This window comes from Sphaerodactylus townsendi, linkage group LG06, assembly GCF_021028975.2.
Source record: "Sphaerodactylus townsendi isolate TG3544 linkage group LG06, MPM_Stown_v2.3, whole genome shotgun sequence".
NCBI lineage: Eukaryota > Metazoa > Chordata > Lepidosauria > Squamata > Sphaerodactylidae > Sphaerodactylus > Sphaerodactylus townsendi.
Genome location: NC_059430.1, coordinates 39449321 through 39468786, shown reverse-complemented (window position 1 = coordinate 39468786; position 19466 = coordinate 39449321). Strand labels below are relative to the sequence as shown.

General features: G+C 42.1%; 1 protein-coding gene and 1 non-coding gene across 2 annotated transcripts; both read left to right on the top strand.

Moving 5' to 3' along the window:
* The first annotated feature begins 9044 nt into the window (after positions 1-9044).
* On the top strand, positions 9045-18011 carry RPL3 (ribosomal protein L3). The gene is made up of 10 exons (XM_048500661.1): positions 9045-9166; positions 11015-11207; positions 12008-12176; positions 13011-13146; positions 13921-14107; positions 14505-14665; positions 15626-15727; positions 16068-16163; positions 16530-16649; positions 17901-18011. The coding sequence occupies exons 1-10, from the start codon at positions 9164-9166 to the stop codon at positions 17943-17945; spliced, it is 1212 nt and encodes a 403-aa protein (XP_048356618.1). The 5' UTR covers positions 9045-9163; the 3' UTR covers positions 17946-18011.
* LOC125435996 lies at positions 14221-14313 on the top strand. The gene has a single exon (XR_007244972.1). It is a non-coding gene; the product is annotated as a small nucleolar RNA U83B (small nucleolar RNA).
* Positions 18012-19466: the final 1455 nt, after the last annotated feature.

Sequence of the window (19466 nt, the reverse complement as noted above, 5' to 3'; positions counted from 1 at the left end):
GAAGGTCCGATTACCTGCCCGCAACAGGGAGGGACGTCCTGTGAAAAATTGGGGGCGATCTGTCCAGCAGCTTCTGAGGGAGACCATCAGGGACAAACACACATTTGGATTTTTATATATATAGATTGGTGATAGAATCGCCCCTTGTGGAACTTGCCAATTGCTACTCTCTGTCCCCAGCCCTGGAAAAATGAGCACAGCCTTGCAAGGCTGTCCCTTGAATTCCCTTGCTGGCAAGATGGTTGCCCAGGATGTCATAATCAACCAAGTCAAACACTGCTGACAGGTCTAATAATACCAGCAGCACCAACCCACCTCAGTCCAGGTGTCTCCAGAGATCATCTGTGAGGGCAGTCACAGCTGTTTTCCCCTATGGCCAGCATGAAAGCTGGACTAGAAAGGATTCAGGGCTGATGTCTCATCCAGAAAGCTGTATATCCCCTGCCACCCGGTCCAAGACAAAGACATGGTGGAGGTCCTTTGGGAAAACAGCAGAAGAAAGTTTCTCCACTCTAACACTGCAGACCTGTTTGGAAACACAATAATCCGTTGCAACGGGAGTTCCGTTGCAATGAGGGGAATGGAGTCTGACCCGAATCAACTGTCGCAACGTAGCGCCATGAGTTACGAGAAAGTGGCGGCCAGCCGAGGGCGGGTCTCCAGTGTGATTGGCTGGGAAGAGGTTGTTTATGATAGGTTTCCCGCATCGAAGCTGAGTGCGAACGCCATCAAAGAGGCGCTTAACTGTGCCCTCTATTAAGATCGCCGGCACATGCCAATGACGCCAGCAGTAAATCGTTGGCCGCGCTTTCTGTGGAGACACACGTCATCAGCAGTGTTTCTGGAAGTGAAAGCAGAAGCCAGCCTCGTCGACGCCATTTTCGCCTCTTGTACTTCCTCATCTCGCTCGGCGCCGAACATTTTCCATTTGCTCGGCACGGGCTTTGAACAAGTTGAGATCGTGAAGACGTGACTTCGACTGGATGTCGACACGTCGTCTACGCCATCAACTACGCCGCGATCTCTTTAGGACGGGACAACTTCCACTCCTTAACAAGATGGCGCTCCCTGTTCCCTGATTGGCCGTGAGCTGCGCGTCACAGCGAATCAGCCGCGCGCAAACAGCCGAGGTTCCCCACAACCCCGCAGCACCCGCGGGGTTTTTAAAAAAGTTGCTCTTTTTAGCGGAGCTAATTTGCCGCGCAGCCAGGAGGCGGGAGAGAGGTAAATCCCTGGCAGCCGCGCAGTGAGCGCCGGAGATGTGGGGAGCGTCCAGGACCCCCGTGGCTTTTAAAGAGGTGACCCCGCGGCTTATGGTGAGTGGATAGTGACCCCCATATTGGGACTGTCTTTACCCATCAAGCCAACATTTTGTAACTGATAATCATTGACTCCTGGTGAAGTACCAATTTAGGTTCAAGATTCTGGTACTAACTTTTAGAGCCCCATGCAAAGGGGGGGGGGCAAAGGGGCTAGTGGGAGCAGGATACCCTTGCACCAGCACATTTGCCCTACTTGGGACACTTACCCCAGCAGAGGGCCAGATGCGCGGGTAGCCAGTAAACACCATGTCTCTCCGGTCTTGCTGCCTAAAAACGTGGTAATGGGGAGTGGAGGGAGAGAAGCTCACCATACCTGGAGCATGATAGCATGAATGTGCACAGTTGTGGTAAATCACCCCTGTGTGGCAGGTGCAGCAACTGGTTGGAGTCTTCAAACAGCAACCCAGGTACAGAATGCTAAGCATATGACTCCATCTGGCAAAGTATACCAATAGCAGTGGATGAATACCTATTTGGTTTGGGAACCTCTGGGGAGCCTGGATAAGAAGGGACAGTATCGTCAAACAGATACTTGGGATGGATGCAGGGGCTTTACAACCTCCCAGTGGCCAATATGAAGGAAGAGGGAGGGCGTTCACAAGCTGGTTTGAGAATCCTGCAAAATGGAAAGGTGGAGGTATAAATATTTTAAGTAAATAAAGGTGTCCATGACAGTGACTCCAAGCTTGATTGTTCTGCTTCATTTCAGCAGCCCTGGTTGCACTTTCAAGGGTTTTGTTTCATGTCTCGGCAGATACTTGCTTAGCCCTGGAAAGTACTTTCTTGTGACAGTGTACGGCATTAACAATAAACATGCTTATCCAACACAACTAGACAACACAACTGGAGCCCCTCAAAAAGGCATTATTCATACAAGGCATTACTTTAATCAGAGCAAAAGGAGAAGTTAAACTTCCAGCATTCCCTGATCAAGTTTAGCAACAGCCTTTTGAAAAACTGCTGAAATAAATATTTAATGAGAGACATGTGGGAATTCTAGAGCTTTGGAGGTTTCACTGAAAATGCTTTTTAACATGTTCTTATTTTCTGAAAAACAACTGCCGTAGGCTGTTCTATTCCTATTTCACAATGCTCTATTACAGAAAACACTTAAAATTTCATTATGTACTTGTAGATGACAAGGAGTGATGCATGAGTATTTAAATACCCCACAAAGTACCTTGAGAAAGTATGACCCAGTTATGGATCTGAAAATTGAGAATGATGGTCTGCTAGCAGACATGTAACTCTGATCAATTTTATTTAGACTACAATGCGGTCCATTATGAATGTATGTTACAAGGAGATGACTACTGGGTCGTGAGATATTAATTGTATCTGATCAGAAGTATTTATACAGGTTTCCCCTACGTATTGTGTGGTTTATGATAATATTTGCTTCTTTTTGATAATATGTGCTATTGAGGAAGTCATTTTCCACAGTATGTTCATATTTTGCATATTTTGTACAATTTGCAGATGTTGCATTGAGTATTTTGTGGTTTTTTGAACTTGACATTTCATATGCTGTGCTTGTAGCTTTTATGCTTCAATTAATCTATTTTTATATTGATATTGAGCAATTTTTTTTTGCTTTTTCTCAACCGTGGCCTTGGAAATATCAGATTAATTTGTTATTAAAAGAATCAGAAACACTATTTTGAAGAAGGAGGTGTTGGCAATAGTACAATAACTGGAGGGAAGCCAATTTGCTTGTTTTAAAATCCTCTTACTCTGTGCTCTTTAAGTACAAAATCTCCTCTGTGGAAGAATGTTGAAAGGGAGGTAATTTTTGGTTTGCTCTAGTCTGAAAACAAAAATTTCAGAGGAACTGCTCAAACAAGTTTAATGCTACACAGCAAGATTAATGCATTCAGTTTACCCTGTGGCTGGTTTTGAATTAAACACTACCTTGCAATAGTTTACAAGCTGTATTGTATTGTACACACGATGTTACTGATTTAGCTTCCCTATTCCTGCAGCTTTAGTAACAGCAGTGAAACAGTGAAATATCCAGATCAGGAAAAGTTTCACATATTAAATTATTGTTTGTTTTGTTTGTTGGGCTGCTAAGCTGAGCAAATAGAGAAGTTATCTCTGTCGTGTGATTTGACATTTTAAAGGTTTTGGACCATATCTCCCCAAATTCACCTCCTCCAGGCTCCTCACCTAAATCTTCAGGAATTTCCCTGACTGGCAATGGCAACCATCGTAAAAGTCTGGAGAGAAGCTACCTGATATCATAAATGGTTCAGCATTCATTGGATCCAAGATGTTAATATTAACATAGTACTGTAACATGGCAGATTATAAGATGGGGACAGCCTTAGGGCCAAACTAGACAATACCTTATTCCTGAGTTTATCAAGGGGACTCCATGGCATTTTAGAGCTTGGTTTTTAACTTTTCAAAATGCCATGGTTATCCCATCCTGGTAAGACCAGGATGTAGGAGGATAGCGGCTCCCCCCTTCTCCAAGAACATTTTTTTGAGGGGGAGGACTACTTTAAAAAGCAAACAAATGGGAACTGTTAGTTTGCTAAAACATAATAACTATTGATTGACACAATCTCCTAGTTTCTTCCTTTAACTTTTTTCATTGTAGAATTATGACAACAGTACAGCCTTAAAGTAGTTTATGGAACAATTCCAAGCAGGTCCACTGAGAAGTAAATCTCATTATATTCAATGAGACTTACTCCCAGGAAAGTGTTCTTAGGATTGTATCCTTTGCAACCAAAATTCTTGCATAGCATCAAATCCAGGCAGCCTTAAGAGAGTACCACTCACCTTCAACATGATCTACCGCTTGCCAAAAGCAGAGTTAATAATTCATCACTGATTTTCTAGGTCTCATTTAATACCAGTTCAGGTTGCAATTCTGATCTACTTAGCCAGCATCATACACAGGGCCTTATCAGAAAATTCTGGTTTAAATCTGTGAATGATATGATTACATCCAACAGCAGTAAATAATATTTGCTGATTAATATATCCATTTTGTACATTGCATGTAGGATATAAGGAAGATAATATTATGGTGTTGTATATATTTTATAAAGATGATAGCCTTATTATTATGACTGTTAAAGCAATGTTTCACACTGAGCTTTATATTTCCATCTTTGTCAATTCCTCTTTACTACCAGGAATAAGTCATATTTTGAAGGGGGAAATAAAGTTTGTGTGATAGCTAGGGCCATGGGTCAGGATCCTCAAGGGGATCAGAGAGTGCCCCCCATAAGAGCTCCCACATTCAGCTGTGAAAGTATTCTCCAATCTGAATAATTTAGCATTATGATTCTGAAAAGATTGACTTTCAGAGCATTGTCAGATAATATCAGAGCCTTGAGTAACTGTGTGGTCTTCAGAACAACTTGTGTTTTGCAGCACCCGATGTTGCTGTAGCATGTCCAGATCCTGTTTACTGAGGATATGAGCTTCTCCGACCGGGTGAAAAATAGTGACAGGAGAAAACGCAGAGCTGCCAGACCTTCCTGTCAATTGCAGAACAGGCCTACAACAGCCCAAATTGCCTGTCTGCCCTCTCCGTGCCCCCACTCCACTGAAAAAAAACAAACTGGTGATGAAGAAGCAAGCATTAAACAGCTATTAGGTGCTTTCAATTGAGAAATAATCATGACTGCTTTATAGCATGTAATTATGTCTTCTGTGGGGCAAACATGGGAGAGCCATACTTAAATTTCCTGACATTGTTGTCCCACTTGCAAGCAGCTACTGGGGGCTCTGAATTCGATTGGTGTAGTAGCCTTAGGGGATGGAGTATTTTATCCTCCAACCATTTTCCCAGTCTAAATTGTTCCCTCAAAAACTGCTGTTAACTTTTCAGAGGGGCAGGGTGTAATTCAGCTTTCCTCTCACAGGATTAACAAGAGTTTCAGTGTGTGCTTAACTTCTGTCAGGAAAATTGTGTCTGTGTTGGGAAAGGAATATCCCCTCCCGTCTCCCATAAGTAACAATGCTCCAGCCAAATTCAGCCACCTCAGCTTCAGCTCCCCCCTAATAAAAATGCCTGAAGATTCAATATTAGACCTCCTGTTAGAGTGTAGTTCGGTCCTGAATCCCATCTAAGTAACAGTCAATTGATTTCCCAGGCCACAGTTCACATTTGGAAGGTGAGAAAACAGAAACACCACACATGCATTTTAAGCCCTAGAGGATAATGTACTTTCATAATTTCCATTATTATAATTTTGTCATCAAAGTCACCACCATCAATTGTTCAGAATGAGAGTGCTAATGCTAAGATGTTTTTTTTTCTAAATTAGTAACTCAGCACATCTGAAGTGGTACATCCTGTCTCTTTATTTGAGCATCTTCGTGATGATGGAGAGTAGGGAAAAGTAGAAAGCAATGAAGAATATACATGCCCTTTTCATCTTCTTCATAGCTGGGTCTGTACCATGTGCTGAAAATTCATTCTTCGTTTTGGTGCTGTTCTGGAACCTTACATGCAAAGGGGTAGCTGAGACCTCTAAACCATACTTGCCTGGTCCCCTGATGATGTGTTCAGTGGCCACAACACATTTAAGCATAACAATGGAATGGGGTATGTCTTTGAGGGTACAAGGTGCAGTGCCCTTGAAACGGTTACATAAAGGGATCCGGGTAAGCGGGAGGCTGTGGGTGATGTCATCCAAGCTGTTTTCTTCGTAAGCCTGATAGTGTGCAGGTGTGATGCTTTTTAGAAACTGGATCAGTTCATATTTCGCTGCTGTTGCTGACTGACAGAATGCTTCTTGCACCTCATTGAGGAACCTAAGGAAGACAGCAACAGCTATTTGCAGTATGACCAGCCACAACGCTGTCTGGTAGCTTCCACCGTTGTGTTGGAGAAAAGAGTCCAGGGGGTGATAAGATGGGTGCACTGGAAATGAAGGAGCTGGTAAGATTGCTGGTGTCAGGAACTCTAGAGTCCATCTGGCAGCACAATACAGCAAGGCACTGACCCAATAAAAGCAGTAGCTCTGGACAGCCAACTGAGATTGCTGGATGATTTGGGCCGCTGGAAGCAGAACTTCTCTCCCAAATTTCCTAAACAGAACTGAAAGCACCACGCTTGACATCCTTAGGGCACAATGCAAAAGGATGAAGATCCCATTCATATGGGCTGCAACCCAAAAAAAGATGAACCTTGCTATGGTGCTAAGAGCATGAAGCAGTGTCCTGGAGACTTTCACACAGAGAGAGCACATTAAGAAAACAAGCACTGTCAGGTGGGCCTGGGGCTGCCCCCATGTATGTTCTGTCCTCATTGTAGTCTTATTCCCAGATGGCTGAGAAACTGTAGGTTATTTCTTGTTCGTTTTGATGTAAAGTCATACTTATCCTATCACAAATGTCTTCACTTCTCTTCTCACCCCAGTTTCAGTGCTGGACATGTCTCCTCACAGGGCTGAATGATATCATCAACACTGATTGCATCAGAAAGAGGCCTAACTTGTCATGTTGAGTCAGTGACCATCACTTGCCTCCAGGCTTTTCTTCATACCAGCCACACACACATATGCATAATTTTAAAAATAATTTATATGCCACTCTCTGCCTGCCAAAGCAGAGCTCAGAGCAATTTACAAGATAAAAACATCAATACAATAATAATATAACATATAAAACACAAAGATTTAATACATTTAAATGAATCATTTACATTTAAAAATATATCGCTCATCAATCAGTCAACAGCCCTCCAGCTGTTAAGATATTAAAAGACAGTCCAGCAGCATAGGGGAATTGTCAAGAGTCCAGAGTGGGTAAATGGGCAAAAGGGAGGCTGGAGGGGGGAGAGAGCTGGAAGGAAGAGGCAAGCAAGAGGGCACAACTTTGGTTCTGTACCTGTCTATTCAAAGTGGAAAACACAGAGAAGTAGAAGCCAGAAGCGACAATGTGGCTGAGGATGAAGGGGAAATGCTGGGCAATGGAGTTGGTCAGTGCAGGAATAGGAATGTTTGGCCTAATGTTGGTAAAAATTAACAAGTGCCAGGTTACACTCTGTGTTCCATCAAACACAGAGTGTAACCTGTGCAAACTCTTATCTAAAGATAAGTATATGTATTTTTATTGTTTAAGAGGTCATTAATTCATAGGGTTGCAATAAGTCGGATGTGATTTCACAACATTTAACACACACACCCCTCCCGCCAGTTTCTGGTTATGGAAGTCACTTCAGTCTTGAGTACATCAAAATGAAGATGCCTGTACATTTTTGGCCAAATACTGGCTATTATGGACAGGCATGCTCTTCACAACTATTGCCAACAGGCATTGACATTTACAACACAACTTTACAAAATATACTTACAGAATCAGCTTCATGCTGTTTTTCAAACAGTTATTTTTTTTCTACCAGTTTTCAACCCAGTTGTGGTGATTATGGACATCACATATCTTATAAATGGAAAATTTGAACATAGAAGCTCCTAAATATATATTTGGTCCCCATGCATCATTGCAAAGAGATGACTGTTGCTATAAAATCATAGTTTCAGAGTCAGTAGTAGAGATGTTTTTACTGTGCAGATCAGGTGTAAAAAGTGCTGGTCTTCAGAGTAAGGATATGAGAACAGATATGGCATTTTGTACAGAGAGGTCTACAAAATCTCTCATAGAACATAATGCCTTTTAAAAATGATTAGATAAATAGGGAACTGTGACATTTAAAGACTTTGTACCTATGGATTTCAGATGATTTACATAGTTTATTCTGATTCTTTATCATATTTCAACAAAATGTGAAAGGACAGAAATCGAGAAAGAGGATGAGTATGTGGGCAATTGGATGCAAGGAGAAAGATCTGTACAACTGAAAACCGTTATATGCTGAATAATTTTAGTTCACAAAATGATACCACTCTATTATAAAAGGGGTGCTATGTGGGGCATTTTAGGTCTACAATGACTTATATCAGCCCTAACGCATGAAAGCTCATACTGAAATAAATGTTAGTGTTTCAACAGCCACAGGACTTCTGTTTTATTTTATATCAATTAGTCATGACATTGATCATTTTATTCATTTAGGGGCATTCCTCCACACTTAAGATCCCATGACGGGGTGAAAATGATGACTTTAAGAGAGGCTTTCTCATATGTTTCATTTCTGTTGGCTCCCACTGAAACTGCAGGATCTCTTACGCCAGTGCTATATAAATATATATTTATGTTTATGTCCACTTTTCTTGCTGAGACTCAAGGCAGATAAGCAGGGGTTCTGTAGCTGGTACTTTAAAGACTAACAAGTTTTTATTCTAGCATGACAATTTCAAGAAGGAACAACATTGTAAACACAGAGTCAAACAGGCATGAAATCCAGGATCAGATGTCATTATGCAAAATGTAAAAAAAAGTACATCTATTACTCACACCAGTTGTATCTTATAGTCTCTCTAGTTTTACTAAGCTAGCAAACACCTGAAATATCTTAAGTCCTTATAACGCTTTCGGGAAACGGTATCAAAATTCTTGATTAACCAGTGCAGCAGTTTCATGCTGGAGAACAGGACTTATTACTGCCTAGTAAATACGCCAACTCTATGCATGTTGACTCAGAAGCAAGCCCAACATAGTCCTTTCCAATTTATATTACGCCGGCAGAACTGTAGATTTAATTTCAAAATTGCGCCTTTCGAAGAAGATTGATTATAGCAGGCGCCCGTAACTAATCAGTGTATTTAAATAATGACCTATCAATGTCAAGATCTCGCGAGTTTGAGCACGCATAGAATGCGTTGGCGTTAGTGCGGCGCGCTGACGTACATACGAGGACTTAAATAGCGCATGCGCCGTCTTCGCATTCTCTTCTACGTCAACCCGGAGACAAGATGGTGAGTGTGGTTGGGTGTCGGAAAAGAATTATCCATGAACATCGCCTCCGTGACCGTTTCGGCTGCGGGGGGACCGCGATTTTCTTGCTGTAGGGACTTCGTTTCCTGTAATCCGAGAGCTATTTAGGGCCTTCCGACTCTGCGGTCGTTGAGGGACAGCTGAGGCCTGTCCTCGATGTAGCGAGGGGCGCCGGCCTTTATTTGTGCAAGCCGCGTGTCATTTACCAAGCCTCTGATATCGCCTGTTGTTTTTTTTATAGGCTCCCTCAGTATTCTTGAAAGGTTTAACGCCTTGATTGGCGGTGAACCCGCTTAACAAGTGGCATATGTGAAAGATACTTAGGGATTGACCTACCAAAAAGCAGGGGTAGCATTGACTAGAACAGTACCCTTTCAACTCCAGGAAGTCGGCGTAGAAATGTCATCCTTTGCAAATAAATTCCTAATGGAAAATAACTAGCAGGGTAAAGAGTTTCCTGTCTAGCTTGATCTATAACGTGGTTAATAACCGATATAAAACTAATATTTGGATCCACTCTGTTAAATACTGGAGTTGAATTGTCTCCAGTGGTATTTGGCTGCATTACCAAAATATTTACCTAATATTGGTGGGTGGGTGGTTATTATGCAAGGGAAGTTGATTTTCATATGAGAGTAACACATTTTGTATATTTTTTATGTAGCATGGTTTGTCAAGGTTATAAACTACATCAGGAAAGGGTATGGTTGCTTTGTACTGTAGAAAACTACACGCACTTTAGTATTACATGAATACATGAATATAGAGTATTTGTCCGACGTATACAAAAGCTTTAATATATCAGTATATCATTTATAACACTTAATATTGTTGAGGCCAAAGGTGTGGCATAATGTGGTTAAGAGCAGGTGGACTCTAATCTGGAGAATCAGGTTTGATTACCCACTCCTCCAAATGAAGCCTGCTAGGTGACCTTGGTCTAGTTACAGTATTCTAAGGCCCCTTCCGCACACACAAAATAACGCGTTTTCAAACCACTTTCACAACTGTTTGCAAGTGGATTTTGCCATTCCGCACAGCTTCAAAGAGCACTGGAAGCAGTTTGAAAGTGCATTATTCTGCATGTGCGGAATGAGCCTAAGAAGTCTCTCAGGCCCACCTACCTCACAAGGTGTCTGTTGTGGGGAGAGGAAGGGAAGGAGTTTGTAAGGTGCCTTGAGACTCCTTACAGTTGAGAAAAGTGCAATACAAATCCAAAATTTTATTTGCTGTCATGGGACTGTTAAAGAATACAAACAGTATTCATTCCTAAAAGTAAAACATCCTAGAAAGTGCTGAAGAAAGCTGTTTTATCATTTTGAAATGATGTTAACATGATCATATAAATGTAATGATCCAGCAGCATGGTGTAGTGGTTAAATTGTCAGACTAGGACATCTGCGAGACCCAGGTTCAAATCCTTCTGCTGTGGAAGCTTTCTTGGAGGCCTTGGACCAATCTCACACTCAACCTGACCTACCTCACAAAAACCGAGGAGAGCCATGTAAGCCACTTTCGATCCTCGTTGGGGAGAAAAATGGGATATAAATGAGATAAATAAAAGATCTGAAATTAGTTTGCAGTACTGTTGTAAAGAATCTGATTTGGTTAGTAGAGTATGTAAATGCAGACAAAGTGAAAGTATGTTGTTGTTCTTCATTTGAGGAATTGATGGTGGCTGGAGGAAAGTGTTTCATTTAAGTTTGTGTCCCAGTCTTTTCCCAAAGAGGTTAGAGCATCTTATCCTCACAAGAACTCTGAACTGATACAGGAGGGGAGAGAATGATTCATTCACAGCTACCTGCTGAGCCATATATATTTCTTTCCAGTCCCACCGCAAGTTCTCAGCTCCCAGGCATGGATCTTTGGGCTTTCTGCCACGCAAGCGCAGCCGGCGCCATCGAGGCAAGGTGAAGAGCTTCCCCAAGGATGACCCCAACAAGCCCATCCATCTCACTGCATTTCTTGGGTATAAGGCTGGCATGACCCACATTGTTCGTGAAGTTGACAGGCCTGGATCCAGTACGTATTTATCAGTCATGAGGTGGGAAGCAGTTGGGAGGGAGGGAAATGTCATTAATATTAGGCATTTCTTTATTATCTGTGTTTGTTCTCAGTAAACCTTGTAGCTGAAGTGTCCAACTCTGGCTCTTCAGACGTTCATGGACTACAATTCTCATCAGCTCCTGCTTGCATGGCCAATTGCCAGCAGGGGCTAATGGAATTTGTAGTCCATGAACATCTGAAGAGCCAGAGTTGGACATCCCCGCCTTATAGCAATCCTGATAGACCATTGTCTCTTCCACGTGGCAGATGAGTCTGAGCAAATTGTGCCAGACAGTTCGCTGCATTATCTCATTCAAGGTGGAAGAAAGCTTTTGTGAACATGTCTTTTACCCTGTGTTGAAAGATTGAACTAAGAGAAATTACCTGTTACTGCCCCTAGTCCTCATTGTGGGCACTTTGACTTTTCAGAATAGTGTTCAGAGTCCATTCTAGAGGTTGTTGTGGTAAGCAAGTCTCTTTAATCTAACTCTTAAGACTTCTGTGCTGAAATTGGTTTTGAGCAAAGCATTTAAGGTTTCCCTCAAGCAGGAGTTTGACAGACAACAGTATTGTGTAATAAACTTGGACTGTTGTCAATTAAACAGCCCCATTAAAGTTGTTGTCCCAGTAAATCAAGCCAAATGTTGAGAGGTTTCAGTTTGTGACTGATTCAATGGACTAAGACTGTTATGTCCCTGGAGTTTGTTATTTTGTAAAAAAAAAAAATCTATATTCATGACTGCATTGATATTAACTGTACTGTATTTTTCCCACAGAGGTGAACAAGAAGGAAGTTGTAGAGGCAGTTACCATAGTGGAAACCCCTCCCATGGTCATTGTGGGTATTGTGGGCTACGTGGAAACTCCGCGTGGCCTTCGCACCTTCAAGACCATCTTTGCTGAGCACATCAGTGATGAGTGCAAGCGTCGCTTCTACAAGAACTGGTATGAGGGCAGTGATTAATTTTTCTAATTGGGGGGGGATACTTTATGAAGCTCAAGCCTAGGTAATATAAAATATTTCTGGAAGCCTTTAGGAGTGCCGGACTTCCATGTTCAAGATCTGGGAGAAAGTAATTCAGAGACAGTCGTAAGATTTGATCTCAGCGTTTATAACAGAACACTTTGAAAAGTGATAGGAACTAAACTAAGGATAAAGGTGATAATAGTTGTGAAGATGAATACTACACATGATGATCTTCTCGACGGGCGGACATAAAATTGCCTTTTGGCAGTTGTTGTTGATCGTCGAGTACTGAATGTAGTAAGCTGCCTTCAGGCATACCCTGTTACCTCTTTTCACTTGCACATATACAGCTTGTTTTTTGCCCACCTTTCCTTGAAGACCCCTCACATAGATCTGAATTTTGGCACATTCAGTTGTAAACGTTTTTTCCTGTTAATGAATGGAGTCAGAAAGGAGACACTCAACCATTATGTAGTATTAAGGAGATAAATTGTGTTAAAAGTTAGAGCAGTTCACTTGCACATCACTGTCAAGCATGAGGAATTTCTATATAGTGCCATTTCATTTCAGTAGTGACGTGTTCTGTACAGCGCATTTTAATATTCTCTGCTTGCATTTATGGCAGCTCCGCTCAGCTTTGGCAACTTTGCCTTTGTCTGATGAGCTCCAGGCTCCGCTTGTCGGTGGAAAAGTCCTTAGAAGCCGGCAATGAGCCAAAACTGACCTTGTGTGGCCGCTTCTTCCACTCAACCACCTCCCTGGGTGGGTTGATGAAGGGCTGTGCCAATCCCCTTCTCTGCTCCTCCTTGAAGGCATAAGTCCAAGAAGAAGGCTTTTACCAAGTACTGCAAGAAGTGGCAGGATGATGAAGGCAAAAAGCAACTGGAGAAGGACTTTAACAGCATGAAGAAGTACTGCCAGGTTATCAGGGCTATAGCTCATACCCAGGTAAGTCTTCAGCATTTGGGGATTTACTGAAGACCTTAGGAATTAAGGGGTTTGGTTACTGTGGGCTGAATGGAATGGGGACTGTAATCTGGTTTTTGGTGCCATGTAGCCTAGATACTAATGTGCTGAAAACTTGTACATCACTGAGCAGTTTGGAAAGGCCCTGTCTAAAGCCAGCCCTATTTGGCTGTTGAATTTGACCATTTTTATAGATTGTGCAAAATCATGGAGTCCCAAGCATGAGATATGAGAGGGAGGCAGCCATTATATTCTTTCCAAAAAAAAGAACCAAGTGGAATTGTAACGTCATCCTATTTAGTTCTGTTAGGTAGGCACTAGGACCCAAGGAGAACATTCTAAAACGAATACGATCCAGCACGTGGCTGATGAAGTTACAATTCTACTAAGTTCTTTTTGTTGTAAAGGGTGTATCTGATAGACTACCAGGTCTCGCACTCTGTTACTACATTTTGTCCTATTCCTCATTACCCTTCAAGTCACTGCAGAGTATTGCTCACTTCGTACAGCAAGGTCTGTGGACTCTCTTGAAAAATTACTAGTTTATGGAGCGTTATAGATTTCTTATGGCGTTTGGTTCCAAAATAATGGTCAGCATTAAAGTCACATGTGAAGATTTCGGAATCAGTAGAAAGAAGTCTGACATACACTGGTGTTGTTTGAGCTTGAGATACTTAACGTGATGCAGGAAACATCTGACAAGGCCTTCTTGTTGGGTACACTACAGTAATGAATACTAACTTTCTGGGTCCTCAGATGCGCATGCTTCCTCTGCGACAAAAGAAGTCTCACCTGATGGAGATCCAGGTGAATGGTGGCACTGTGGCTCAGAAAGTAGACTGGGCCCGGGAGAAGCTAGAGCAGCAAGTGCCAGTATCAACTGTCTTTGGCCAAGATGAAATGATAGATGTCATCGGTGTTACCAAGGGCAAAGGATACAAAGGTAGGGGGGTTTTGCCACCTGATACTTTTGCAAAGGTTTATTTCTGTGCTTTGTATTTTTCCCTGGGCATAGGGAGGATGGAAGATAGTACATTGTACTGTTACTAAGTAGAAGCTGTTCAGTGATGAAGTCATGGAATATGCACTGGGCACAGTGCCTGATACCCATGAGGAGTCATTCCATGCTGCCTTCCTTCTGAGATCAGCTTTGGGAACAGTGGCTAAGAGTAAATTTTGCTCACTTGAAAATGATTGTGTTGCGTTATATGCCTCTGACAGTAAAGGCAGGTGTATAAGATGGATAGTTGAAGCTTTGTCGACTGCTTTTCTACATGATTTTTCTGTTGTCTACAGAGTCCAATATATTAACGTATTCATTTGGTCTACCTTGTTTGTAGGGGTTACCAGCCGGTGGCACACCAAAAAGCTGCCCCGCAAGACTCACAGAGGTCTGCGCAAAGTGGCCTGCATTGGAGCATGGCACCCTGCTCGTGTGGCCTTCTCTGTAGCTCGAGCTGGTCAAAAGGGCTATCATCACCGCACAGAAATCAATAAAAAGGTATGGGTGTGCTTTGCTGTGTGCAGCTTTAAGCTGAAATGATGGATATATATGCCCTGTTCTCCATAGAAGTCATTGTTTAGGTGGGGTGAGTGGGAGACTTTATAGCAGAGGCAGCTGGACTTAAGCCTGCTGAGAACTTTAGGAGTTATTTGCCAAGCTCTTGCGCAAGGCTGTTGGGATCAGTTAACATGTATCCTGCGGTGTCCGGCAGGAATGCAGTGTCTCAGCAGAACAGGTTGCTGTCCCCTAAGGTTGTTTGGTGAGAAATCAAGCTTCTTGACTTGGGACAATCTAGATGTGTTCCAGTAGGTGGCAGTGTTACTTGATTCCTCTACAGAGGCAGTAAACTGCTGAATCCCAGTGTCAGGAGGGAACATTAGGGTGAGATCTTGGCCTCTATTCCCATTTTTTGGCCCTCTAGAGTAATTGGCCACTGTGTGAGACATAATGCTGGACTAGAAGGACTACAGGTCCAAGCTAGCTGAATAATTCCTATTTTCTTGCTGCAGTCAGTCATGCTGTGGTAAATTATATTTGCAAGGCTTTTGCTGTCTCAAAATTCTGTCAGTTCCTAAGCTGGATATAGCCCAATACATCCCTTAGCTGTCAACAGTTATTGTGGTTTTCCCCCTTGCAAGAATGAATTAAACAGCTTTATAATGGGCCCAGTGAATGATGGTCATGCCAAAGGCTTTAACTTCAGTTGATATTGCAAATTAGAACAAAATTATTTTCTTGGAAGCATAACTTATAAGTTAAATATGTCAAACTGAAACATAATCCAGGTGTAGGAATTGTGGGAATGACCAGCTGGGAACCCTCACATTTGTGAAATGTTGGAGGAATCAAGTTCCTTAGATAAAAAGGTCAGCCTGAGAGGTGGATATCCAGATTTAGTCATCAGCTTTCCACTGTTCATTAAAGAGCAATTTTTCCCTTCCTCTCTTGGATTACTAGATCTACAAGATTGGCCAGGGATACCAAATCAAGGATGGCAAGTTGATCAAAAATAATGCTTCAACAGAGTACGATCAGTCTGTCAAAAGCATCAACCCTCTGGTGAGTGGTTTTCTACTTCTAGTAAAAATGTGTATGGGTGTGTGTGTGTCTAGGCAGTAAGCCTTTGCATTTGTGTGTAGATCAAAGCTTGAGGGTCTGTTATTCTCTGAGGCATGGACACTTAAGTTGCAGTACTTAGATTACTAATTGCCCTGGCAGCTGATGTAGTTGCCATTTTCCTTCAGCATACACGCAAATTCCTTAGGCTAGTTTTCTTCTATAAATTCTGCTTGAGGTGAAGTTGCTGGTGTTTTGGTTTGGTGTATCTGCTGGGAAATAGAATTAATTAGGAATATTTACTAACTGTTCTGTACATTGACTTGCTGTTTTCATAATACAGGGCGGGTTTGTTCATTATGGTGAAGTGACCAATGACTTTATCATGTTGAAAGGCTGTGTTGTTGGGACCAAGAAGAGAGTTCTCACTCTGCGCAAGGTGAGCAGTACAAGGATACTTCTGGGTCCCATTGAGTCTCTCATCAGATCATTCAGCAACAAACTTTTTTTGGGGGGGGGGTGGTATTGTGTGCGTCTGCCTATCCCTTAACACTAAGCAGTTTGGATGAGTCTTCCTGTATTGTACATGGTAAGGCTCGTTCCAGTACAGCAGGCAAGTTTTGCACACCTGGAGGGGAAGCCAGGTGCTGTCCATACATTATCCCTTTCAGGTTAAATAGAGAGCTGTACAGTAATACCTCTGGACTGTGACTTTCTCACCTTGTCTGTGGTGTTTCCATGTGGCAGTCTGAAAGTAGTCGTCATTGTGGTTGCCAGTTCATTCTAATCCACTTTTCCCCCTTAGTCCTTGCTTGTGCAAACCAAACGTCGGGCCCTTGAAAAGATTGACTTGAAGTTTATTGACACAACTTCCAAGTTTGGTCATGGCCGCTTCCAGACAGCAGAGGAAAAGAAGGCTTTCATGGTAAGATGACTTTCTTTGTTTATCTTTTGCTGCATAGATCTTTAAATGCAGTGTTGATGGGTTCATTGTGTTGAATTGGGCTACTTCCACCCAGGTGCAGTGGCTGAGCTGCTTCAAAGTGTGAGAGGCAGGAACATGTTCCCAGAATGTGAAGGGAGCATACTCATTAATAGTCTAGGCATAGGAACAGCTTTTTCCTGCCATGTTTGTTAGCTAGTGAAGGCGGTCCTGGAGATTTCATCTGTGCAAGAGCTCCAAGAGTAGTTGTATGAATACTGGTTCCAGTCTCTGTGGATGGATTCTCAGAAATTATATTCAGTAGTGGGTAAACAGATAGCATTTAGAAAATTATGTGTAAAGAAGGTGTATGGTAGCAGCACGTTAAACCACACAATCCTTGGTTTTTTGACCCTGAGATTTCATTAAGCTTTGCTGTAAAGCATAAATGTTAACAGTCTTGAGAGCTAGATTTGTCCCTAACATGGAGTTGTTAAAGATGTGATAAACTGTTAAGACACAGTATATTGAAATTAAATTGCAGTGGCTTTTATGTGTCTTTGCCAAAGGGCCTTTTTGAAATAATATTCAAAAGGTTGGGTTCATCCTGTTTTTCCCAAAGGGAACATTATATTCCCCACACCAGGAGAGTGCTGATTTCAGTCAGATGTGGCATACTTCCCTTTTAAACATGTGCTTCACTAGTTTTAAATTTCCAAATCCTATTTAGGACTACAGTATATAAAATATAAGATATAGTATTTAAGAACTTAAATTATCATAAATAGGCTCTGTTTACATAAGCATTTTATTAGACCACACCAAGATGTGCCTAGTCCAGCAAGTTTTGTCAATCTGCGTGTAGCAGGCAGGTTACCAGTAATATAGTCAATTCTCCATCTTGTTCCTTTTCCTACCCATTATTAGTCTTAATTGGTGTGCAGTATATGACCACTAGATGGCAATATGATAATTTTAATGATCTTATGGTATTATTCTACTGCAGAGATGTCCAACTCTGGTGCTTCAGATATTCATGGACTACAAATCCCATCAGCCCCAATTGACCATTCCAGCAGGGGCTGATGGAGTTGTAGTCCATGAACATCTGAAGCACCAGAGTTGGACACCCCGTTCTACTGTCTCCTCCAGAAGCATGAAAAGACAAAAATCCTAAGGTGTACTCCTTGATAAATGTGAGACATGATGGAACGTCTGTTTTGTGCACTGACATACTTATGACTTTCTTCACAGGGACCACTCAAGAAAGATCGTCTTGCCAAAGAAGAGGCAGCATAATGCCTGACAAATTGTGGTAATCTGGCCTGTAGTCTTTAATAAAGCTACAAATATTTTCCAGAAACACTTCCTGGCTTATGCTTTATGAATTACTGTTGCTATAACCAGCGTTTAGCTGGATTATAATGGGTTGTGCTTACTTATCCCATGGGTACAAACAGGTAGGATGTTAGGTGGCAAAAACCCTCCTTTCAGTAGATTTGCTTATATACGATGGCTAAAAGCATGGATGTCACCTGACTGTAGAAACTCTCAACCTTGGGACTTTATACACATTAACCTTTGCTCTGCTGGTCGTGTTACTTTTTGTGAGAGAAGCTGGAAGACCATGCACTTTATTTGTCAGCCTCGCTTATGTTCCACCTTTCTCTCCAAGGGAGGACTGTCCACATTCGTCCCTTTTCCATTTGTCCTCAACATCCTGGGGAAGTGGCTTAATCTGAATGTGTGACTGGCCCAAGGTCATCCAGTAGTTTCCATGGCAGAGTGGGGATTTGAACCTGATTTCCCAGATCTTAGGTCAACCTTCTAACCATTACCCCACTCTATGGCTATTATAGATGGACCTACAAATATTGCTAAACTCGTAATGCCCAACAGCTACAGATCTTTGTTCTTACCTGTCTGAACATGTTGCACTGCCCAAATTTGAATACAACAGGCTGCCCTGTCCACCCTGTTCCGAGGTGCTGATTACTCCTTCAGTGTACAAGATGCAGAAGGCTGATTCTTGTAGGTCTTTAACCTTCTGAATCTTCTCTATGCTGTGATTATTTAGGAAACACACATCCTTCCTATTCTAAAAATATCCTAGGTGGCTTATAACAGCAATCTCTAAGCAGGTTTGCTCAACTGTATTCAATGGGATTTACAGGAAAGTTCTTGGGATTATCACTTCTGCGGTTCCCACTTGTATTGGAATAGTATCTATGGGACTACCTCTCCAATCTCTTCCCCCCCCCCCCCCCCCCCGCCACAGTGTGTTGTGTTCTGTGAACAACAACTTGTTGGCAGTCCCTGTCCCCAAACTCATCTGACTGTCCTCAACCAGGGCCAGAATGAAATTTCTAGGCAACCTGATGCCTGCATTTTATCAAGTGCTGCCCACGTTCATAAATGTACAGCTGAGTTAGGGGGCTCTGAGCTATTCCTCGTTATAAGGGGCTTTATGCTGCGTGCTGCTAGAACATAAGTTCTCTATAATCAAAATACCAAAGAATGGGTATCTTCAAGTATAGAGTCCTGAGTCTGATTCATGGTTGTGTCTAAAATGCTAGGCACCAAAATGTAAAAAATGCTTTCATAGTAAAAGGACGTACAGTGCTGAACACCTTGAATGTTAGGTAGTAGTTCAGATCTGTTCCTCAGTTATTTATCCACAAAATGGTGTTAAATGTCAAACTTCCTGGCAAATGCCCTGTAATGTAGGTTAGCATTTCTTTTCTTTTTTTAATGTTTTTATTAATAACAAAAGAATATATAAACAAAATACATAAATATAGAACAGACATATTGACATAA